At 54.7% G+C, this 24,558-nt stretch overlaps 1 protein-coding gene across 2 annotated transcripts; it reads left to right on the top strand.

The window, feature by feature from the left end:
• Positions 1-879: 879 nt before the first annotated feature.
• Positions 880-23,683, top strand: LOC139682318 (protein argonaute-1). 2 transcript variants are annotated; one of them, XM_071576579.1, is made up of 19 exons: positions 880-1,031; positions 7,663-7,846; positions 8,613-8,733; positions 8,846-9,031; positions 9,284-9,416; positions 9,515-9,649; positions 9,917-10,004; positions 11,104-11,251; positions 11,352-11,471; positions 12,233-12,355; positions 12,790-12,923; positions 14,182-14,366; positions 14,503-14,662; positions 14,933-15,023; positions 16,671-16,865; positions 16,991-17,125; positions 17,980-18,081; positions 18,862-19,061; positions 19,488-23,683. In XM_071576579.1, exons 1-19 carry the CDS (start codon positions 1,007-1,009, stop codon positions 19,594-19,596), a joined length of 2,574 nt encoding a protein of 857 aa, XP_071432680.1. In that variant the 5' UTR covers positions 880-1,006; the 3' UTR covers positions 19,597-23,683. The 2 variants fall into 2 exon arrangements, with proteins under 2 accessions (XP_071432680.1, XP_071432681.1); XM_071576580.1 differs by lacking the exon at positions 880-1,031 and having other exon boundaries at positions 7,729-7,851.
• The last annotated feature ends 875 nt before the right edge of the window (positions 23,684-24,558 follow it).

Genomic DNA, 24,558 nt, shown 5'->3' with positions numbered 1-24,558 from the left:
TGACAGGCTCAAGCCCTGCAGCTTTTCCTCCTTTACCTGGAGCAGCCCGGCCAGGATTGCACACCTGGGCTCTGGGGCAGGGCATGGGAAAGATGCTCCTGGGGTTTCTCACTCTTTGTTACCAAAGTCAGGGCAGAGGGTCGGGGTTTGCGCCCACTGGGTAGGCTGAGTGTGGTGGGAAAGGGATGGAAAATGGAGGGAAGACGGATGCGCTGGCCTGTCCTGCTGGATTTAGGTGATGTAGGGGCCCGGCCAGGCCCAGGGCACCCCCAGAGTGCCCCACGAGCTGCTCACACACGAAATGCCTCCTAGTGCCTCCCCTCGGCCTGGCCCAGCGGTCCGAAGAAAAGAGAGGGGAAAAAACGCACAAAATAAACATCTGTGGGAGCGTCAAGGGGGCCCCAAGGGGGCATCCCCGGGGCTTCAAGGGGTATTCCCAGAGCTTGGAGTGGCACCCCTGGGGTACCAAGGGGCATCCCGGGGGTCCCAAGGGGGCATCCCCGGGTCCAGGTGGGCATCCCTGGGGTACCGAGCGACATCCCCGAGGCTCCGAGTGGCACCCCCGGGCTCCGAGTGGCATCCCTGGGGGTACCGAGGGGCATCCTTGGGGCTTCGAGTGGCATCCCTGGGGTACCGAAGGGGCATCCCGGGGGGCCCAAGGGAGCATCCCCGGGGTCCAGGTGGGCATCCTTGGGGTACCGAGTGACATCCCCGAAGCTCCGAGTGGCACCCCCTGGCTCCCAAGGGGGCATCCCCGGTCTTCCCCTCCGGTACCCCCCCCGTGCCCCCCCCCCCCCGCCGGTGCCCAAGATGGCGGCGGGCGCCGCCTTTGTTGCGCGCGGGGCCGGGCGGCGGGGGCGGCGCGTGCGCGCGGCGCGAGGGGCGTGCGGAGGCTGCGGCACCGGCCCTGCCCCGGCCCTGCCCGGCCCCGGCCCCCGGCACGGCCCTGCCCCGGCCCCGGCCACGGCCACGGCCCCCGGCTCGGAGCGGCGCCCGCGTGGATGGGATGGAAGCGGGACCCTCGGGAGCGGGTAACAGCCGGGCCGGGGCGCTGCGCCCTCCGCGGTGCGGCGTGGGGAGAGCGGTGGGGCCAGTGGGACCGGGCGGGTGGGTGTGATGGGGGGGCTGTACAGTGGGGCCTGTACCGGGGGGGATGTACCGGGGGGGTTGTACCGGGGGCCTGTACCGGGCGACGGTCACGGCGGGGCCGAGCGGTGCTCGGGAGTGCGGCGGGGACCGCGGCGGGGGCCGAGGGATGTGCAGGGGGAGCGATGCCGGACACCGTCGCGGGGTACCGGGATGTGCGGGGAGGGGAATGCCAGGCACCATCGGGGGTGCGGGTGGAGATGGAGGGCTCCGTGCCCGCAAAACACCCGCAGCAGGGAGGACAGGGCCAGGGAGCACGTCCAGCCGCGGGGTCCACAAGGCAAGGGGCCTGTTCTGCACAAAGCAGCAGCAGCATTGCCCCAGCTCCCATTCCATCCTCCCCAGCTCCCCATTCCATCACTCCACCTTCCCATTCCATCCCCTCAGCTCCCCATTCCATCCCCTCAGCTCCCCATTCCATCCCCCCAGCTCCCTGTGCCATCCCCCCAGCTCCCCATTCCATCACTCCACCTTCCCATTCCATCCCCTCAGCTCCCCATTCCATCTTCCCCAGCTCCCCATTCCATCCTCCCAGCTCCCCGTGCCATCCCCCCAGCTCCCCATTCCATCCTTCCAGCTCTTATTCCATCCTCCCAGCTCCTATTCTATCCTTCTCACCCCATGCATCCCGCAGCTCCCTATCCATTCTCCAGCTCCCCATCCATCCCCCAGCACCCAGTTTCCCCGTTTCAGGGAGCAGGGCACAGGCTGGAGCTGGTGGAAGGCCGGTGATGCTGTGACAGCACGAAGCGTCTGCTCTCCCCCTGCGGGGGCATGCACGGAGCTGGGCCCGAGCTCCAGAGCCACTCCATCCCGCAGTGTCTCCCACCCCAACCTCACACACCCAGGGCTTGGCAGCAGTTAATGGTGCTTTGGGTCCAGGGCCCCTCGTGCCTGGCTGCTCCATGAGGGTTTGGAGATCTGTTCCCCAAAACTCTGCCATCATCGGCAGCCTCTCTCTCCCGTGCCCAGCGTGAGTGCCACAAACTTGTGCTGCCCTGAGCCACAGAAGGATTTTGGTGCCTAAAATAAGGCAGGAGGAGGGATGAGGCAGTGGAGGTGGGGAGCTGCTGTGGTGCTGAGGGACAGGGTGATGGGGACAGGGGTCGCTGCCTTTGCCTCTGATCTTGTGCTGGTGGATTTGGCACCCACTGTAATGTGTTTGACATAAACCTGCTGCATGTTTGTAATCAAACTTTGGTCCTTTCTTAAAATATTTACCTTAAGTGTGGCACAGAGATCTTCCCATGTCTGTGTTACCTTCTGGCTGCTGGCCCTTTGTGTTTAAGACTGATTTATGGCCTCTGGAAGCCGTGATTTGGCAGCACCACGGGCTTGGCCTCGGGGTGATAGCAGCACAGCCACCTCGGGGCCACACAGATAACACAGCTGGGCACCTGCACCCTCCTACCCCAGCCCAAACTGACGCTCTTAAGGCGCTTTAAAACAAACCTCTTGCATGGGATGGGGTCACACTTGGGGGACAGGTTTGGGGTTTGATCCCTGTGGCTGCAGGGGCTGCACTGGGAGCAGGGCTCTGATGCTGCACCCTTGGGAGTTTCCCTTTCCCTACCCAAATCTGGATGAAGGATGTCTGCTCCCATCTGTGTCACTCTGCATGCCCTGGCGTGGCACCTCTTTGCCTGTGACAGCCCTCGGGGATGGGCTGAGCCTCACATGCGAGCTCTGACTATGCTGTGGCCTGTCAGGGCAATAAAGCAGAAACCAGCGTGTGCCTGGATGTGCCCAACCTGGAGAGGCCTGGAAAGGGAAACCCAGGACATCTGACCCTCAGGCACCACTCAGGGCAGCACACACAAGCAATGGTTTTAAAAACTAAACTCATTTCCCCCCAACTTTTAGTTTTCTGTATCCCTCACAAACTTCCTAAAGGCTGTTAATCTCAACCGTTGTCTTCCTGTGCTGCACCCTGCAAAACCCCCAAAGCTGCTCTGTCTGTTGGGGCTCTTTATCTTCAGGAAACATGAAATCGCGTGTGCTTGTTCTGGAAAGGGATTAGGCTGAGAAACAAAGCTGGGAGAAGCACCTTGCCTGGAGACAGGGCTTGGATGGTTTATCTCTAAACACTTTGCGCAGCCTCTCCCTAAATCCCGGGAAGAACAAAACACAGACAAGTTATTAAGATGGCAGACAGGAAGAAGAAGTCAGATCAGGCCGAGGAGATGCCCCTGGGCTGGGTGATCTGCAGGGGGCTGCAGGTTCAACCCTGCATTGGGAGCTGGTGGCTCTGTGGGACCACAGTGGGATGTGGAGAGGAGCCGGTGTCGCCTTTGTCCTGTCCCTCCGGCACTGGGGACCGCCTTTGTCTGCAGCTCCTGGCTCTGCATGTCCCTGACTGCTGCCTGGGCAGTGTGGGAGTGGCAGAAGACCCTGCGGGGCTGGCAGGGCCTGGCAGCCTCTGCCTGGTCCAGGCGCCAGTAGCAGGTCATGGTGCAGGGTCACACAGCCTGGATGTGTCACCTGGTGTGCACAGCAGAGTCGGTGACACTGTGCTGGATTCTCACACCCCATGTGTGAGGAGTGGGAAAGGGGGATGTGGAGCTGCTGGACAGCCAGGGCCAGCTCAGTTGGGCCTTCATGTGTTGGCTCAGGGCACTGCGGGTTGAGATGTGTCAACAATGCTGGCATCACCACGCTGCTCTCCAGAGCCAGCACAGCCAGAGTGCAGCCCCTGCATGTGGCTACGATGGAGCTGGTGATGCTCTTGCTCTGCTCCCTGTGCTCTGTCACAACATCCACAGCTTTGCTCTGACTTTGCCTGGTGGTGGTACTGCATTTGCTGGGGTGCAGGGACCCCCCTGCTTTGGTCAGGCAGTTTTATAACTTGCACTTTAGGATTTGTCACTTGTGATTCCCAGGTGGGAAGCTGAGGTTTGACATGGCACAACTATGCCCTTTGCAGAGCTTGATTTGAGGCTACCAAAGAACTCAGCTGCTTTCAGAAGTCAGTCCCACAGGAAAATAGAGTAAAGCCTGTTTTGGCTCATATTTTGGGTGCAGCCACCCCATTGCAGGGCAGGAGCAGCGCTTGGGCAGCTCGGCCTTGCCCTCAGCAGCTGGGCTTTGGTGCCCACACAGGTTTGATGCTGCACTCTGAGAGCTGCAGCTGGAGCCTCTGCCCAGCATGGGCATCACCTACTGAAACTCAGTTTGGTGTCAAACTCAGAAGCACCCATAGCTACCTGATCCTGGTGGTGCTCAGGGGACTCAGGAAGGAGCAGGCAGTGATGTCTGGGTTGGCAAAGCTGAGATGGGGCTTTTTGAAGCCTGGCACGCGTAGGGTGGCATCGGTCACTGCTTAGAGACAGAGGTTTTGAAGATGTTGAGCCTGGAGATTTGGAATGCCAATTGCTCACTTCACCAGCACCTCCTTTCCCGCTGGTGCTGCCCCTTGCTTTGCGAGAGGGGCTTCTCTTCCCGGGGAGTTTCTGGGGTGGTTTAGGATGGGAGATGGCTCAGGTTGGACCACGCCGCATGTCTGGCGGTGTTTTCTCCTCTCCGCTTCCCGGCTGTATTTTGGCTGTGGGTGTGCGGGGAGGGGGCCGGCGCGGACTCGCCGCCGCCGCAATAAAACTCCCTTTTGTCTGGCCCCGCTCCCGCGGCCCCTCGGCTGAATGCGGCGCTGGAGAGGATTTCAATGACATGGTAATTTCATGCCGTCCCACCGGCGGCTTTGCCCGGCGCAGGCAGCTGTTGGGCAGTGGGTCGTGTTCCCCAGCTGTTACAATAAATAACAGAAACAAAGCGTATTCCAGCGCTAATTACCCCAAACTTGCGTTCACCTCGCAGCGCTGCCCTCGCCGCCGTCTCTGCCCGCCGCACCCGGCGATGCTCCCGCCGCCGGCACGTCCCCAGGGCACGGCTTTGTGTGCGAAAGTCTGTGGTTCCTCCCTGGCCGCGGAATTTCTAATGGCAGCGGATTTCATCCCGCTCACTGGCCGCATTGTGCTGCAGGAACAACACTCGCCCTGCAGCCCCCGGCCCCGGCGCCCACATTTACATGACAAAGTGGGAGCCTGTGCAGCTTTGCCATGGAGAGTCGAGGTATGCAGGAGCCCCCCCACGCCCCATGTGCAGGAGTCCCCCTGTTTCCACACACTTTGGGTCACTTTTTAACGAGGCTTCTTCTCACTGGCCCCTTTTCTGCTCTTCCTCCCTGCAGCCAGGGCTGTGGGCACGAGGTGCCCAGGGATGCCACATCAAGCTGCCTGGGATTCCCTGGCACAGCTTCCTCCGAGCCAGGTGGAGGGTGGCAAAAGGGAGGATTTGCACCAAGACAAATCAAGAAAGGACCCTGAGCACCCCAGGGCAGGAATGTGGTCTGTGAAGGGATGAACACAACCTGTGTGTTCACCAAAAGGCTTTGGGGTCTCTCCCACCTCAGCTGGAGCAGCCAAGGCTGGGTGAGAGTCCACCTCACATGCTGGAGGTGCTGCTGGGGTGGCTGCTTCCACTTGTCCCATTCAAGGACCACGTGTTGTGGTCTGGGGTGTTATGTTGATGAAGCATCTGGTCATCCTGTGGCAAGGCCTTATTTTTGGGGTGACTGGAGCAGCGCTGGGCTGTGGGTTTGATGCAGGGCCATTGGGCTGCTCCTTTGCAGCTCCTGCCAGGCCCAAATCAGCTTCAGCTGCTCTTGGGCACCCAAGTGCCACTGAGCAGCTGCCAGTCTGTGGCCACCCTGTGTCCCCTGCATCCATGGGGATGCCATGGGGACATGGAGGTGCTGGGCACATGGAGATGCTCACATATGGCTGTCAAGAGCATCTTGGGGATGAGATGATTCGGAGGAGGAGAAGCTGCAGGTGCTGGTTTTGACTGCAGGGAAGGCAGTGGAGAGCTGCTGTCCCCTGGCAGGTCTTGCACAGATGGGCTGCGTGGTTCCTCACTCAAACTCAGGGACCGGAGGTTCCAGCAGCGCTGGCAAATACCTCTTTGATTGTGATCCGTGATTTAAAAATGCATCAGCTCACAGGGAGGGAGCTGGCCACTGCCAAGAAATGTTAGTCATGTGGAGACCAGGAGCTCATCTGAAATCAGTTCCTTAAAACAAGCTGTCCCCTGGAGCGTGGCACAACCATTTGTCCTAGGGTGCCTGGCAGTCACCTTGTCCTAGGGCAGCTGTGGGTGCCTGTATGGTCCAAGCCCCACAGCAGCCTTGGGGATCCCCACCTTTCTCCAAGTCCTGTGCTGCCTTGTCCAAGGAGGTGCTGGGGCTGGGTTAGACCAGGACGCCCAGCTGATTTTGGAGCTTCTGGTGCAGGGCAGAAGCAGGAGCAGAGGTTGGCATTAATTTCTGCAGTTCAACCCCTGGATGCTCACAAGAGTTATCCCATCCCCTCAGTGTCCAACAACGAGTGGCCTTTCGGCAGGAAAAGCCTTGCAGAGTTTGGGTGCAAAAGTGAAGAACAAATTTGAAGCTTAGTTCGCTGCCCTTCTATTTTTCTGCTTCTGGTATTTTTAACCTGGAATCGAAATTTGGATTTAAAAAGAAAGTGGATGGGAGAAAGGGGTGCTAAAAGCACCATGTGTTCAGGAATTGGAGCCGGGATGCTGTTTGGGGCTGGCATGGACAGTTGGCCGCGCCCATGGAGCGCTGTGAATACCCCCACGTGCTCCCCACACCGGCCCAGCTGGCCCGGACCTGGCAGGGCTTGAGGAACAAATAGAAGGTGCAAACTGGGATGGGTGGAGATGGGCAAAATGGAATGGGGTAAGGAGGACAGAGCTAACCTCAGAGAGCATCAGGGTGGAATAATTCCTTGGTGATGTTTTAGATACCTTTGAGTCTGAGGGTGCTGTTGGCTTAGAAATGCAGCTCAGTCCTGTTGCCATTCACTGGTACTATGCCTGCAGAGCCTTGTTAGTGAGGCTGTGTAATGAGAATTGTGGAAAAACTGGTATTTCCCTCTTTGTAGGTCCCTGCACTGCTTGAAGTGGGGATTTGGGATTGGTTTGGGTTTGGGTTTTTTTTTCAGAACCCAGCAGTTCAGCAGTCCTGTAGTGCAGATGCAATAACGTGTTTCCTGTTTCTTTGGCATTGTCCCTCCAGCAGTGAGTCGGAATTTGCTGGAGAATGGAGGGGAAATGGATGTGTCTGTAGGTCCCTATTGACAGAGTATCCAGGGAATTGCATTCCCTTGGAGAGGGACAGACCTGCAACTCCATGCTGGTAGAGCCATTGCTGCTCTCTTATCAGAGGAGGCAGTGCTGGAGCTGGTGCCAAGGGAGGCAATGGGGCTGCTGTGGCCTGGCACTGCCCTTTGATGGCTTGGCTAGTGCTGGTGCTCCTGGGAAAGTGCCCAGAGAAGCTGCTTCCAGCTGTGAGGCTCTGAATTCTGCCACTGCCACTTCCTGCCAGGAGCAGGGGTAGTGGGAGACCTCCTGGTTCAGGATGTGGTGATGGAGAGTGCTGTGGCTCTGTGTAGTGTGTCTGTCTGTCTGTCTGGGCACAGGGTTCCTCCCAGCCCTCCTGACCCATGCTCTCTCCCGCAGCTGCAGGCGCATACCTGCCCCCCTTGCAGCAGGTGTTCCAAGCACCGCGCCGGCCCGGGATAGGAACTGTTGGGAAGCCCATCAAACTCTTGGCCAACTACTTTGAAGTGGACATTCCCAAGATCGATGTGTATCATTATGAAGTGGATATCAAGCCCGACAAATGTCCACGCAGAGTCAACAGGTAAGGCAAGTATTAGAGGTTTTGGCACTTGTTCCCTGCTTCCAGTTTCCTTGTGGAGGCTCCATAAGTGCCTGTCTGTGTCTTTGCAGTGGAAGCTGTCAGGGTGATGTTGTGGCAGGGGTCACAGCAGTGGCAGAGGTCACAGCAGTGGCAGGGGTCACGGCACTGTCCAATGCCCCTGATTGGCCAGACTCCCCCAGCCATGTTTTTGCAGCACTGCTGGTTCCTCCCCAGCAGCCTCAGAGGTCCAGAGCCTCAGCACGGTCCCTGCTGCTCCAAAGCAGCTGTGTTATTTTGGCAACAATCCCTGATTTAAAAATAGCAAGCCCGGACCTCAGGCCATCGTGTACTTTACTTTCCTTTGTTTTTCTTTTTGATGTGCAGTTCGCTGCCTGTCCCCTCCTGCCCCCACAGCCCGGGGAGCTCTGTGACCTGAAGGCCAGTGAGCAGATGCTGCACATGCCTTTGGCAGTGAGTTGCTCCCTCCTGGCACGTGTGGCGGGTCTGCAGCAGCTCTGGTGGCTGCACCTTCCCTGTGCCACGTACACTTCTTCTCCCAAAGCTGATGTACCAAGCTGTGGGGCAAGGCACATGGCCCTTTGTCCAGGGGCTTTCCTGCTCCAGGGGACTTGGCCCAGCTCTCGAGTGCTCTGGGGCAGGAGGCTGCAGGGCACTGAACAGATCACAGGAGGTATGAGGCTGTAAAGAAACTGGCAAAACAAACCTCTCCCTTCTCTCCCCCTGCCCCTCTCTCTTGCCTGTGTAGGGAAGTTGTGGAGTACATGGTGCAGCACTTCAAACCGCAGATCTTCGGTGACCGAAAGCCAGTCTATGATGGGAAGAAGAACATCTACACTGTCACGGCCTTGCCCATTGGGAACGAGCGGGTAAGAGAGGGCAGTGTGACCCTGCTCCTGCCCAGGAAGGACCAGCAGGAAACAACCCCTCTTTGTCCCTGCAGGAATGCCATGGTCACTTTACCTTCTCTCCTACATCCAGGTTGACTTTGAGGTGACAATCCCAGGGGAAGGCAAGGACAGGATATTTAAGGTCTCTATCAAATGGATGGCCATCGTGAGCTGGCGAATGCTGCACGAGGCTCTGGTCAGCGGGCAGATCCCCGTGCCCCTGGAGTCTGTCCAGGCACTGGATGTTGCCATGAGGCACCTGGCTTCCATGAGGTACCTGTGCAAAGGGACAACAGGGCTGTGCCAGGGAGGGAAGGGGACTGTTGTCCGTGCCAGGCTCTTGTGTGAGATTGGCCTTGACAGTTGCTGGGAGGAGGTGGCTGTGCCTGCCTCGTGTCTGGGTGCTCTTGGAAAAGAAACAAAGTGGGTGATGCAACCAGTGGGGTAGGCACTGGCTTTGGGCAGCTGGGGGTGATGCCGTAGGGCTGGTGTGCACTGTGTGATGTGCTTTGCCCCCATTCACAGGTACACTCCTGTTGGTCGCTCCTTCTTCTCCCCTCCCGAAGGTTATTACCACCCCCTGGGAGGGGGCAGGGAGGTCTGGTTTGGCTTCCACCAGTCGGTCCGGCCTGCCATGTGGAAGATGATGCTCAACATTGATGGTGAGGTTATTTCTCATGCTGGGGAACTGCAGTGATGAGGTTGTGTGTGTGTGGGGAAACTGGTGGAGGGCAGATACATAATGATGTCTGTTCCACAGTGTCAGCCACTGCCTTCTACAAGGCCCAGCCTGTCATCGAGTTCATGTGTGAGGTGCTGGACATCCGTAACATCGACGAGCAGCCCAAGCCCCTGACGGACTCGCAGAGAGTGCGTTTCACCAAGGAGATCAAAGGTAGAGCCCCTGGGGAGCACTGGGACCTATCCCCTGACAGCTGCTGTGGCTTGTGTCCCACCCAGCCCCTGCAGTGAAGTGGGGGTACAAGGGGTTGCACATTTCAAATCTCTCATGGGGCACCGTTGCTTCCCTTGTGCTCTTGTTTGGGTGTCTGCAAGTGGGAATTAGCTAAGGAAGGTGTTGGCAGTGCCTTGGGGAAATTGGGCAAAGGGGATTTGCTCCCACCTTCACCATGACTGTTTGTATTTCCCTGTCTCCCGTCAGGTCTGAAGGTGGAGGTGACGCACTGTGGGCAGATGAAGAGGAAATACCGCGTGTGTAACGTTACCCGGCGGCCGGCCAGCCACCAGACGTAAGGCGGGTGGGCAGTGCCCTTGGGAAAATCCTTGCCGTTCTCCTTGTTCACAGCTGCTGGTGTCGTTAGGGAGAGCTGGACAGGAAGCTCCAGCCTTTGATGGCAAAAGGAGACGTGTCTGGGGCTCTGGAGCCCCGTGCCAGCCATGTGCAGAGCAGGATGCAGGGAGGTGGGAGCACAGAGGATGCTGTGTCTGGCAGGCGGAGCGCGGCGGCGGGCGGGAGCTGACATGCCAGGAATTGTCCTAGTTTTTACCTCCAAGTTTGGTTTTCTTCTTTCTTAAAATAGCCACTGCCAGAGCAGAGGCTTTGTCAGGGGATAACATGAGTGTCTGCCTTGGAGTTATTTGCGTGTGCCTGGGAGCAGACTGGGCCTGGGCACCCCTCAGCATCCTCTGTGCTCCAACATCCTTGGGTCGCAGCCCCAGAGCTTGGCGAGCACAGGCAGAATGTGGTGCCCGTTGGGGGTGTTCAGCCTGGCTCTCCTCTCTAATTTTGGCTCCATAAAGAATATCACCTCAATTCTGCATTTTCATGGAGCTCTTTATGGAGCTGGGAGCAGCTGGTGCTGGATGAGACTGGCTAACATGCTCTGGGTGGAGGTGTTGTGGCATCCCTCAGCTCTGCAGCAGGAAGTTTGATTTTTTTTTCCTGTACTTTTGAAAGGAAATGTCCTCTCCAGCCCCTTGCACTCTGCCCACCCCAGGGCTGTTGCCCCATACTGGGAGAGGCCAGTCAGCCTTTCCCTGGAGCTCAGCTTGGCTCCAAGGGAAAGCACCAGGCACACAAGCTCTCCCATGTGCCAGTGTGCTGTATTTCTGTACCTGTGGCATGTGTGGCATGTCCTGCAATAAACATTTGCCCTGATTAGCTGGATTAGTGAGGGAGAGCTTTATTTAGGGACCTCAGTCCCAAACTAGGTTCAGAGTATTCCTGACTCCATTTCTGAAACTACACTGTTATGCTTTTTGTTTTGTTGTATGGCAGCTTGGGGTGGGGGCCTGGCAGCTCCCACTTCCCAGGCACAATATGTAGTGCCTGAGGTCTGGAAGTGTCTGTTCTGAGTAGGTGCATCCCTCGTGTCCTGCCTCTGCCAGGTTCCCGTTGCAGCTGGAGAGTGGTCAGACTGTGGAGTGCACAGTGGCTCAGTACTTTAAGCAGAAATACAACCTGCAGCTGAAATACCCTCACCTGCCCTGTCTCCAGGTTGGCCAGGAGCAGAAACACACATACCTGCCCTTGGAGGTGAGTGTTGTTGGAGGTGACTGTTTTGGGGCTGGTGGCAGGGCCCCAGTGCTGTGCTTGGCCCTGGTCCCCCATATCTCACCTGTCCCCTCCTGTGCAGGTGTGTAACATTGTGGCAGGCCAGCGGTGCATCAAGAAGCTCACAGACAATCAAACATCAACCATGATAAAAGCAACAGCCAGGTCTGCCCCAGACAGGCAGGAGGAAATCAGTCGCCTGGTACGTGGCACAAGTCCCTGGGGGGGATGTGTTGGGGCTGCAGCAGCAAGGGCAGGTTATAGCCTCATGTCTGTGGTGGACCTTGCCATGAACCTGCTCCTCAGCTGCTCTGCACTGGAGAGGTGCTGGTGCCTGTTCCCACTGAATCCCTGGTTAGAGGTGCCTGTGTGTGTGTAATGGACACAGGCACAGGGAAGGGAAGCCCGGCTCAAAGTGACCGTGGAAATGCATGTGCAGCAAATTCAGGTCCTTGTGCTGGGGGAACCTGACACAAAGGGAGCTGGAACTAAAACCAGGGAAACAAATTAGAGAAACGCCTCTAGCTGTGGATGTACGTGGGGCTGTGTGTGGTGGGCCTGCAGTACAAGAACTCTGCCTGTGCCTGGCTGCTGGTTACTGGGGCTGTTGTTCCCCAAACAGATGTCTCTGAGCTTTCGAAGCCATAGACAGTTGATACTCCTTTTGGGACTCTTGATAAGTCTCTCCAGTCTGAACCCTCCTGTTGAAGCCTTAAATCTCAGGAGCAGGCTCTGCTCTCAGTTGCATTGGTCAGTGTGTTTCAAAATCAGGTCCCCATGGGTCAGTTTTTGGAGGACGGGGTTTGGGCCTTCGTGTTAACCGTCTCACCCTCCCCTGACAGAGGGGACTGAAGCTCTGTGGAGAACAGAATTTCGGGTGCCCATGGTTCCCAGCTAGCTGCAGGTACCTGGGTTGCAACAGTTGGTCCCACTCCCTGCCATGGCCTTTCCTTCCCTCTGCAGATGAAGAATGCCAGCTACAACCTGGATCCATACATTCAGGAGTTTGGGATCAAGGTGAAGGATGACATGACGGAGGTGACAGGGCGGGTCCTGCCGGCGCCCATCCTGCAGTATGGAGGCCGGGTAAGCAGGGCTGCCCTGCCTGGGTTCAGCTGCTTTGTGCAGGGAGATGCTGTCACACCTGAACATGCTGCTTCTCAACAAAATTTGTCTTACCTTCACATTTGTAGGTTGGAGCTAGAATTTTTTATCAGGATACATTGGATTTGTATTTTGGGGATTTTTTTGCAATATAACTGGTCTGGAAGTTACAGCCAAGAGTCACTGGTGACAAAACCAAGAGGTGAAGGGGAGAGGGATGCTCAGGGTAGGGCAGCTTGGGTGAATTTTCTGTCACTGCTGAGGAGCTGAGGCTGTGGATTGCGGATGGCTGGCAGCACTGGGAGTCAGTTGCAGCTCTGGCACTGTGACAGGGAGCACAGCCCTGGCCCTGTGTGGGCTCTGGGGCTGCGGGGCCGGGCAGGCTGCAGTGCTCTGACCCTCTGTTTGCCTTGCAGAACCGGGCCATTGCAACTCCCAACCAGGGCGTGTGGGACATGCGAGGGAAGCAGTTCTACAACGGCATTGAGATCAAAGTCTGGGCCATTGCCTGCTTTGCCCCGCAGAAGCAGTGTCGAGAGGAGGTGCTGAAGTAAGGAAAGGGGCAGCCCATGTGGGTTGGGGGAGCTGGGGGGGCTGTGGCTCGTCTTGTGGCCACCCTGCTGCTCCCAGCCTGGGGCTGCACATCCGGCATCGCCAGTGCTGGAGCTGCACACGGAGCTTCAATGCTTGTGGTTCCAGTCTGATTTGGGGTGTTCAGTTCCTGTTGCTGTTGGTTATCCAGAGGGCCTGGCTGTTTGTCCTGGCTGCAAACAGTCCCTGAACCATGACAAAGCTGCTAGGTTGGAGAAAGCACCTATGAGCTTCTAGTCAGGCTCTCCTTGGTCTGCTCTTTGCATCAGGGACCTGCAGTATCGTGAGCTGATACTGCCAGCACTAAAACTTTATTGAGCTTTTCTAGCTGAATCTCCTCAGAGAGAAGGGGTTGTGAGGGATATTTGATTAAAAGTTTTCTCAATAATCTATCTGAAATAATGTAATTCATGTAGGAAGCATCCTAACTTCCTGTGGTTATTACAGAGAAGTTTTGGGCTTTCTGCAAAGCTTTGGTAGCTTACAGAAACTGCTTTTGTAGTGAAGTGACAGAGTGGTGACAGTTTATTTGATTTAGGGAAATGGTCACTTTGGTTTTGGATTCTGATGGGGCCTCAGTTTCTCCTGAGAGTGGAAGCATCGAGAGGAGTGCTTTGTGTGCCTCTTCTGGGTGTTCGGCATGGTCAGTGTGGGGTTTGGAACAGCTCAGAGTGTCCATGTCTGCAGTACCAGGGTACAGGTGGGAGTGACACTATGCTGTTCCTCCCATGCCCTATTTGGGGCAGAGCTGAGACCCAGTGTTCCCTCTGGCTCTTACTGCATCAAATCCATCCTTGGCAATCAAAAAATCCAATGTGACTGCAAGCTGGCAACAGCTTTGCAACTCCATGGAAATCAGCTCAGGTGTGCTCCCTGCTTTTCCAGCTTCCTACCAGAGAAGGGCTCAGTTCTGTCATGTCAGGAAGAGTCAGTCCATGGGTGACAGGGCACAGAGAGGGGACAATTCAGCTCTAACATGTGCTGGTCTTGTGTGTCCTGCACCATGCACTTGCTGAGTGCTGCAGAGCCACTGACAGGATGATGTGATGGCCCCGTGTCTGTCCCATGCCACAGCCCTTGGCCGTGGGGCTCCGTGCTCCATGCTGGGGGCTCGTGGCACAGCTGCCATCAGCAGGGCCCAGGGCTTAGAGGGCCCAGGGCTTAGAGGGCCCAGGGCTTACAGGGCCCAGGGCTTACAGCTTCTCCTCCCGGCACAGGAACTTCACAGACCAGCTGCGCAAGATCTCCAAAGACGCCGGGATGCCCATCCAGGGCCAGCCCTGCTTCTGCAAGTATGCCCAGGGTGCAGACAGTGTGGAGCCCATGTTCAGACACCTCAAGAACACCTATTCAGGGCTTCAGCTCATCATTGTCATCCTGCCAGGGAAGACACCGGTGTACGGTGCGTCTGGGGCGAGTACAGAGAGGAGAAGGGCTTTGCTCTGGCTCAGCAGGGCTGGCTCCCACAGGGCTCTCTCTCCCCATTCCTGAGGGTGCTGCTGGTTGCCCCTGTGCTCACCTGCTTCCTCTCCCTGCAGCTGAGGTGAAACGTGTTGGGGATACTCTCCTGGGAATGGCCACACAGTGTGTCCAGGTCAAGAACGTGGTGAAAACCTCTCCACAGACCCTTTCCAACCTCTGCCTCAAGATCAACGTCAAGCTTGGCGGGATCAACAACATCCTTGTGCCTCACCAGCGGTTCGTACAGCCACTGCCTCTCACAGTTTTGGGGTTGTTTCCAAGGCCCTGGCAGTGCTGCCTGCCTGGCTTTACACAGGGGCCTGCCAAGTAGCTCTTTGAAATGCAGGTTTGCAGCCTGTTTTTCCTTGTTATGAGCTGTTGATGTTCCCAGACCAGAGCTGGAGGTCAGGAGATGTCCTTGGCGTCATCTGCTCCTCTCTATTGAGCTGGGCATCACCCTGAGATGGCCCCAAAGGCTGACTGTGGCTTTCTCTCCTCTCCCACCAGCTCTGCCGTCTTTCAGCAGCCAGTGATCTTCCTCGGGGCCGATGTCACTCACCCACCTGCAGGGGATGGGAAAAAACCCTCCATAACGGCTGTAAGTTCCCAGTTTGGTGCCCAAAAGCCCTGCAGGGATGCAGGAGCTGGACTGGGGCTCGTGTGTCCTTGAGCAGGCTGTGCCACTGCTGACCCATGATGACACTTGTTGGGGCAGCCCCGTGCCCTCTCGGATGTTTTGATCCCATTCCTGGGGAGGTGGGTCCCCAATCCCCTCCTGCTTCTCAGCAGAGGAGCTGCAGTTTTGGGGAGATACAGGGAGAGCTGGCAGCTGCCACCAGATGGGGCTCGTGCTGTGCCGGCCCCGAGCGCTGCCAGCAGGAGTGCACGGGGAGCTCAGAGCTGCACCAAGTCATCCCGGGACATCCCTGGGCCAGCTGCAACCCTGGAGGGACCTTCCCCAGGTGGGAGAGCTGGGATTTTGGAGATGGGGGAAACTGGAGTGACTGGGCTTCTGAGCGTTTGGGAAGGAGGATTTGCCTTCTCCTCAAATGAATAATGAGCATCCAGGAGCAAAGTGCTGTTTGGTGGGACTGGGGGTGCTCGTGGCCTCTCTCAGGCTGGGAGTTGCTGCCCTCTGCTCGTTGCAGCACAGGAGAGTGTCAGGTTCTCTTCAGCATCTCCTTTAATTAAGCATGTCAGCATTTTCCTATTAAGTTCTTAACTTTCCAGGACTCACAGCTCAGGTTTTCCTTGGCATTGCAAACGCATCTTTGGAAGAGTGTTTTTTCTTAATTAGAAGGGGTTGGGAAAGGCTTTGGGCTGTTTGCTGTAGGTGTGGGTGGGACAGAACAGTCTGTTTCCTGGCGGCAACGCTTCCCCTCTGAAAACGTCTTCTGTGGTTTGTGCAGGACCACTGGGGCTTTTTTCTTACATTTTATAAAAGCTTTTCTGAAGCTGCAGGGGAGGAGAAGGGTAGAGCATTTGGAGGGACTTGACCTTGTCCTTGGTGTGTTGTTGATTAGGCAAGGGGGGGTCCGTGGCTGGTGCCAAAGGAGCTGTTTCTGTTGTGCACATTGACTCTGATCGAGCAGCCCCAACCCCAAAGCTGTTTGTGAAGCAAAATTGAAAGCATTGGGGAAGGGCAGCAGGTTCACACTGCTGGGATGGAGGGCATCTGTGGTGCTTTCCCCTTACTCAGGGGGACGTGGGGCAGCCAGGGACATCCCCAAGTGTGGGCCAGTACCTGATTCATGCTGCACCTTTGCATGTGTCACAGCCGAGCCCGGCTGCTCTCAGCCTCTTGTTCTGACGTCTCTGGGGTCTCCCCTGCACTGCACCCACTGCGATGGAAACTCCCTGCTCAGTGGCTGCCATGTGGTGATTCGACCCACTGTGTCCTCAGGCAGCCCATGGCCATCTGGGGCACCCTTGGTCCCCCTCACCACCAGGCAGCAGCCCCCACAGCCACAGCACTCAGTGGCACCAGCCAAAATTGTCTCACTGGAAGTTCCCATAAGTGTTGCAAAGGGCATGGTAGAGTGTGACGCTGGGATGTGGCCATGACCAGGGATGTCCGTTCTGGGTGCTGGTTGCCTGTACAGTATTTGCTGTTTCATCTGATCTATGAGCTCAGGTGCTCTGCCTACAGCCAGCTGTGCATGTGGGAAGCAGGTGGAGGCTGGGATTGTCCCACATCCTCCCTGTCCTTCCCGGTGTAACACACGGGCCTGGCCTGTCGCTGCAGGTCGTGGGCAGCATGGACGCCCACCCCAGCCGGTACTGTGCCACGGTGCGCGTGCAGCGCCCTCGCCAGGAAATCATCGAGGACTTGTCCTACATGGTGAGGGAGCTTCTCATCCAGTTCTACAAATCCACCCGCTTCAAACCCACCAGGATCATCTTCTACCGCGATGGTGTTCCTGAGGGGCAGCTCCCGCAGGTGAGGGTCCCTCACATCCCCGTTGGCCAGCAGGGCTGCACCAACTCCCACAGGGCTCCCTAAGGGTGCCAGGGACAGCTGGGTGCTGATGTATCCCCACACTCTGCATGCCCTTGTCTCTCCAGATCCTTCACTATGAGCTCCTGGCAATCCGAGACGCCTGCATCAAACTGGAAAAGGATTACCAGCCTGGCATCACCTACATCGTTGTCCAGAAGAGGCATCACACCCGTCTGTTCTGTGCAGACAAGAACGAGAGGGTGAGCGCTGTGGGGTGGGAGGCAGCTGATTCATCCCTGTCTGATGGAAGAGCCAGCCTTGGCTTTGCCAAGGGGGAATCTCATCACTGGCAGGGAGAGCTTGTTCTGAATGAAACGTGCTGCTCGCTGGACTCCCGCAGACACACGGATTAGGCTGCTTCTAGAACCCCAGCCAGCTGTTTGCTGTTATTATAATGAGTTACTGGGTGCTGATGATCCTGGTGACTCTTGAAATAACCTCTGTCAGCTTGAAAACATCTGTTGTTTTGGTGATAGCTGGAGCCGCTGACGTGACAGGGTGAATAACCCCTTGCTCGCTCACAGCTTGTTTGTGTGTGCTCTGCAGTATTGATGCTGTCACTTTTCCTAGATGTCATCTGAATTTAGTGGTTAGATCAAGTCTAACCAGACTCTGCTCTACCTAAGCAGGAAGATTTAATCCTGGGAACTGAGGACTGTTTTGATCAGGATGTAAAAGCCCCAGTGTCTTGTGGCACAGCCTCCAGCACACGCTCTGCAAAGATCTCTGGAATTTTGATCACTAAAGCCTCATCTCTGCAGTAGGATGGGCCAGTGCCCAGCCCTCTCCCTGCTGTTGGCTCTGTCTCCATGACATGCCTGCTGTTGATGCCTGCAGAAAATGCCAGCAGGCCTGTTTACACAGGGAGCAGAGCAGGAAAAGCTGCCTCTGCCCCCCCTGAACCAACACTTGGGGAGTGGCTCTGATTGCTGCCCTCCAAGTGAGATGGGAATGCTGTGCTGTGGCCCTGAGGCAGCAGTGTTAGGGATGGTGCTCTGGGCATCTGGAAATAGCCCATCTCCACAGCACTTGGATCTCTTTCTATTCCCTGCAGATTGGGAAGAGCGGAAACATCCCAGCGGGAACAACAGTGGATACAAACATCACCCACCCCTTTGAGTTCGACTTCTACCTGTGCAGTCATGCAGGCATTCAGGTACCATGCTGCAGCACTGGCTGTTGTGGTGCTGCTGGGTTTTTTGGCTGGTGTGGCACATTGTGCTCTCCTGCATCTGTGCCAGCCATGCCACACCCTCTCTCCGGCACGGAGACATGGGCAGTTGGATCCGAACTGCCACTGAGGTGGTTTGGCGAGCAGGTGCTGGGTCTGCAGTGCTGCTGCATTGTGTGGCACGTACTCAGTTTCTCTACCAGAGCCAAGGATCTCTCCTAAGAGATTTTCCTCCTTCAGAGCAGCCAATTCAGCAGCTTGTCAGCTGGTGTCTGAGCGTGCTGGGCTCGCCAGGAGCCTGGTTGTCAGCAGGGACCTGCTGTCTGGCCGTGGGCGGCAGAGCTGGGCCAGCCATCCCTGCCTGCTCTGCAGCTGCCTGGCTGCAGGCGGCCAAGATTAGTCAGAAACCAGGGTGGAAAAACTGCACTCACTTAATCTGCAGCTGCTTCCACAAGGGAAGCTGCTTCCCCTGCTTCTCCTCCCCTGTGTGGACAGAGGAAGCTGGTCCGGGTCAGTGGGGATCCCATGGGCTGTGCCATGCTGGGAGCAGTGGCACAGAGGGAACAGGCACTTGGGCAGTGGCATTGGTGCTGCTTCACACCTTGGTGCCAAGGGCTTTTCTGCCTCATCATTTGGGGCTCTCACATCAGGGAAGCACAGGCATCCCTCCTGCCCAGGGGATGATGAGGATGTGAGGCAGCTGCCTGTGGCTGCCCATGTTGGGGTGCTGGCAGCACCTCTCACACTGCCCCCTCTCCTTCCCAGGGCACCAGCCGGCCATCCCACTACTACGTGCTGTGGGATGACAACCGGTTCACTGCGGATGAGCTGCAGATCCTCACGTACCAGCTGTGCCACACCTACGTGCGCTGCACCCGCTCCGTCTCCATCCCTGCCCCGGCCTACTATGCCCGGCTGGTGGCATTCCGGGCTCGGTACCATCTCGTGGACAAGGAGCATGACAGGTGAGGGGCTCAGCCTGTGGCTTCAGGAGGGCACAGCCAGGCATGGGCAGGGGGCATGAAAGTGTCTGTGTCTGAGTGGTGCTGCAGCAAAGCCTTCCTGGAGGTTAGACCTGCACATAACTGCATCCTCTTAAGCCCCAGCACAGGGAGAGTAGGGGCTAATGGAGGGTTAAATCCCATCCTGAGCTCATCCCAGGCCTGCAGGAGCATCCCTGGGGCGTCTGAGCATTCCCAGCTGCCTCAGGGTGCTGGAATCAGTGCAGCCCAGGCACAGGCACTGGCACATGCAGCATCTCCACACACTGTGGTGAGGTGCCTTCCTGTGCTGCCACCACTCAGCTGCTGACTCCCATCCCCAGGGGAGTTTCTCAGTGTTCCTGAGGGGAAAATATGAAATAATTATGCAATGATTTCCTTGATTTTCAGTGGCGAGGGCAGCCATATATCTGGACAGAGCAACGGCAGAGACCCCCAGGCCTTGGCGAAGGCTGTGCAGGTTCATCAGGACACTTTACGTACCATGTACTTTGCTTGAAAGCCTAACTTTTGTTACCTCACTCAAGAAAGCTTTCAGATTTGTAGGAGCCATACAAAAAAGGAAGCATTGGGACACCTTGTTTTTTTTTTCCAATGAGAAATCACTGCAGGGCAGGCAGCGTCGACTCGAGGCAGGAGACCAGCACCACGGGACAGAACGATCCAACACCTTTGTGGGATTGGAAGAGACTGATGGTGATGATGATGATTATTTTTTTAATTTTTTCTGGCTTTGCAAAATTTTGACCTGACCAAACACATGAAGGCATTCAAGGGAAGGGATAAAACTCCCGGGAGGTGGAAGCAGGTTTTCATTTTTAAGATGCAATACTAGAGACTCCTGACTGTGAACTGGCGGCTTTGGTCCTCCGTTGCCCACCAGGCGCTGGTAGGTATTTTTTGTGGGGGTTGGGGGGAGGGGATTTTTAGAGCCTTAAAACAGAAGACTAGATTTATAAAACTAATATTTTAGATTATGAGATGCTTTAATGGGTTAAGGGAAAAACAAAAAACAAAAAACAAACCAACTAGTTTATAGGAGAATTCTAACACTAACAGTTCCCCACCCCCAAGTAATTCCCCCTGGATAATGTAAGGCACCCTAGCACTTAGCTCAGAACTGAAAACTGTCTTCCTCGTGTTACAAGCTAGTCAGCTGCTGCCTCTCAAAGCAACAGTCACAGACTATTCCATGGGTGAGTGCCTTACTATGATGCTGCAAAATTTCAATGTTTTTAATCTTGTAAGGAAACTAGTAATATTGTCTTGATGGTGGTCCATATTCCATCGGAAGGAGTTAATTTCTATGGTCCTCAGTTGCAGTTTGTGTCAGATCACAACCTCACGGTGGTTAAACCCCATTGAAAGATGTGCACTTTCATACAGGACACGTTTAATGGCTGCTGACCCATTTTTGTTTCCAATGTACTACTTGTTATTTAAAACTGTTTCTGACAAATGGGCTCATCTCCATCCCATGAGGACAGAAAGCGTTATCCATTTTTTTTCTTTCTTTTTTCTTCTCCCCCGCCCTGATTTTTACAATGGAGACCGGGATTTTTTTACTAAACATTATTTTTATACGATACTGAGTCTGTTGCCAAAATCCACAAGTCATTAACATTCTCAGAGTTTACATCCCCGCACTTCCTGAGGCTGTGTGCTCACGACAGAGCTTCCCAGTGTTTCCTGTCCAGTGAGTGTTGCCAACGGCAGCCCGTTCTGTGCTGGGTGCTCCGTAGTGCCCATGGTCCGTGTGCATTTGGCACGTGCCTGCCCGGGCTGGCTGCTTTCCAACATACCACACCTCCCACCTCCAGCACCTCCAGGCTCCCCCTCTCTGCTGCTCAGTTTGCTGCTCTTCGTGTGTGGTATCACTGCTGTCATGCCCAGGGGGTTGATTCTGAAAGCACACCAGGTCGTTCCTTAGAGTGATGAAATCCTTGTTGTTGTCGTGGGGGAAACTCCTGATTGGTGTTTGTAGCAGGAAAAGAGCCTTTTTCCCCACAGCAACCTGGTCACTGCTTTTCAGGCTGGTTTTGCTGCGCAGTGATGGCACGCACGGCGGCAGGGCCATGGGGGCAGCTCAGTACCAGTGTCACCTGGGCAGATTTTCTGGGAGTGTTACAATGAAAGTGTTCACAGCACTTCCTTCAAGAGACAAATGAGGCACACGCTCTGAGGGGAAGAGCTCTGGTATCATTTCCCTGCCCAAGGCATGTCCCAGGCAGCCCCTGTGAGCGCTGCCCTGGCCCGTGCGGGGACAGAAGCACATCTACACCTCTTTGGTTTGTACTTTCTGACGCTGAAACTTGCCTTGCCTTCATGAAAACCACACTGGTCATGTTGGCCCATTGAGCTGTCCTAACCCCGGGAATTCACTCTTCCCGTTTTCTTTTGGGGCAACGTGTTTGTGAACAGTGAAGACATCACTATGCTATGCAAACCAAGTGCTGAGCCCACTGATGTCACGTTTGGTGAAGATCCTACGTTTAGCACAGTCCTGTTTTTCCTCAAGACCACAGTGTTTGGTTCATATTCTCCTTTGCACCTTGTGTCAACCTCCACTGCTGTATATCCTCAAGGTGACGAGGAGGAGACCAGTAACTATTGGTGGTCAGCAGGTAGGAAACTCATAGGAAGGCTTTTAGAGCGTAGGGAATGCATCAACACTAAGTGTCAACATGAAAAGCCTACATTCCTCTACACAAGTGCCTGCATAGTGACACCAATCAGCACCTCCATCTCATCCTCCGAACTCTGGCTTGTGTTCATTGAAAGCAGAACCATCTCAGAGGGGCTGTTGTCGTTCACCTGGTGTTAGAAAGCTCCTCTTTAAGAATAAAATCGGGGTCAAGGTCAAGGTTCTCTCTGCAAATCAGTTTGTTCACCAGCATTACACCGAACACGCCTGGCTGCTGCTCTGCAGCGAGGGGCAAAGGGATTTTGGTTCCTCGTTTTTATTTTAGTGTTTTAGTTGGGTCTAGAATTCTGAAATGTCTTTTAGTAGCTGTGGCATAGCACGTGCCATTTTTAACCATTTGAAAAGAGATAGTGTGGGCATTTACAGAAACAGCTTGTTGCTCTGTAACAATTTTTTTTAACCTTGAGACTTGAAATGTAAAATGGACCTTTAAGATTTGCACTCATTTGTAAGGTGGCTGTTCATAGAAAACTATGAAGACTTGCTGATGTAGCACCTACTTTTAACAGCAATTTTAACTACACAAAAGCTTCACAGCTTCTGAAAAAAAAAAAAGCTTCTGAAACTCTCAGCTGTTGACTTGCAGATCGTGTTCTGCCCTTATTTCACCCTCTGCGTTGGGTTTTCATGGTTTTGGATAAATAAAAAAAGCCAAACTCAGTAGCTGCTGTGCCCTCTAAACCCTGTTTCCACTTTGAAGAACTTTAGAGAGGTTGGCGTGACCCGCATGTTCTCTATACTGGACTATGCACCGTGCCCTCTCCGCGCTCCAGCATCGGCATTTCCCCCTTCTCTTGTCCGAGATGCAAACGAGTAGCTGCATGTTGAGGTGCGTTTTGCTGTCCGTAGCCGATAGGTGTTCCCCCAGGTACATCCCAGGATCTGTAGTTGGCCACAAACCCCACCTGGACATCCCCATCGGCTCCGAGTCTCTGCCTTCTCCGTGCGCACGAGTTCCGTCTGCGACTGGAAGCGTCGCCGGGTGCATGCAGTTCTGTGGGAAGAGGAGTAGCTTTCATTTACCTGTTGAATGCTGTTGTTTCCCTAATCTCATATCTGAACAGAATGGGGTGGGAGGGCTGCTCTGCCCCCTCCCTGCAGCTCCCAGGGCGGTTGGGGTTGTTCTGGGATCGCACATGTCCGACCCGATGTCTCAGTGTCACCCAGCGTTGCCTCGCGGAAGGTTTTCTTCTTGGAAAATCCGTGTGAAATAAAAGAATGTGATTGTTTCAGGAAGGGAAGCCAGACAGCAGGAGAGCAATAAACAAGTGAAATTCATATCTTGCCTGAGTGATTTGCACTTCAATAGTTGTGAAAGAAAATTTCCAGGACTCCAGTGCTTTTGTGTTTGATTTCCAGCCCCTTTCGTACCTCCTTTCTATGAGCAAGTGTGGGACTGTACATAGGGTGTTCACAGGATGCTCCCTTTGGGTTGTTACTTTTCTTGTGGGATTTTTTTGCTCTAGCTTGAACTCTGTATGGTCCATTTGTTAAATAGCCGTGAACAGTTGATGTACAGTACTTACTAAACAAGCAGCAGCACAAAACTTATTTTATTAAGAAAATATGGCTTATATTTTAAAGGTTGAATATCAATTTTTTTTTGTATGTGTGGAATTAAGACTGGTAAAGAGTAACAAAATCATTGGATTAGGCCAAAAGAAAATACTGTAAGATCATAACCACCTCTTTCTTAAAGAAAGCAGTATGATTAAAGAGCTCCAGAACATTGTATTTATATTGGATTTGATTTAATTGCCTTTGTGTATTTTTTCTTTTTTGCCTTGGTCCTGATTTTTGCTTGCAACTTTGACTTTGCAGTCCCAAGTGTCTGTTACCCTGTAACTGTTGGCAGAAGACCTAAATAAAAGCAATGTGAATATGTTGGGGTGACACTCCTGAGTCACATCGTGTAGGGAAGGGACATGCGCATCCCATTCCCTCGGGAAAGGCTGGGGACAAACAAGGAAACGCTGACTGGAGCTGAATTGCATCAGACACTGCAGAGGATCCAACACTCCTCACTGTCCAGATTTCAATTTAATGAGAGAAACACTTAAGCGAACAAATATGTGCTTAAAACTTCTGGGAATGCATCAACCAGTGCTACTTTTAATTAAAATGTCATCTGAGAACTGACTGAATTGGGACTCCTGGGTACTATCAGAAATATGCATCAAAATCTGCTGCTCCTCCAGCCTCTCCAAGTGCTTCGGGGGCTGTTGGCTCTGAGGTGCTTTAAGGACAGACTTCAGACTCCTCTTGGATTGAGGCTAAACTTGATCCTCTGGGTTTCTGTACTGCCTCATGTTTTACATTTCCCATCCTGTTCTACATTTCCCACCAGGTTTTACATTTCCCAGCTTCAGAATTCTTGCAAACATCCATCCTACTCCTCCCCAGTGCCAACAGGACTGGAGGTTGTTTTCCATCCTCTGAGTTCTTTGCTCATGTTTTACCTCACAAAGGTGCAGGGACAGACTTTTACCAATGAATGATTCAGCAGCTGGGCTGTAACTTGGTTTTTGGATAATGCCAAGGAATTTTAAGGAAGTGCTTGCTAATGGCAGGCAGGCCCTCAGTAGTTAATTACCTGAACTGCAGCACCAGAACATTCTGTCCTGAGCTGGGCACATTGGCTGCTTTGTGGGTTTTATCACCTGTTTGAAAGGAGTTCTGCTATTCAACAGAAACCTTTTGCAGTTTTAAGGGGGCTGTTTCTGTGTGAGGTTTAAAAGTAGTGAAGTGTGCCTGCTG

Source organism: Pithys albifrons, chromosome 24 (assembly GCF_047495875.1).
Source record: "Pithys albifrons albifrons isolate INPA30051 chromosome 24, PitAlb_v1, whole genome shotgun sequence".
In the NCBI taxonomy this organism is placed as follows: domain Eukaryota; kingdom Metazoa; phylum Chordata; class Aves; order Passeriformes; family Thamnophilidae; genus Pithys; species Pithys albifrons.
This window is presented reverse-complemented; position numbering and strand designations above follow the sequence as displayed.

Coding starts and splice junctions, on each gene's coding strand:
- LOC139682318 (XM_071576579.1), top strand. CDS start 1,007: ATGGAAGCGGGACCCTCGGGAGCGG. Junction 9,417..9,514: donor GATGATGCTCAACATTGATG/GTGAGGTTATTT, acceptor TCTGTTCCACAG/TGTCAGCCACTGCCTTCTAC. Junction 17,126..17,979: donor GTGCAGACAAGAACGAGAGG/GTGAGCGCTGTG, acceptor TATTCCCTGCAG/ATTGGGAAGAGCGGAAACAT.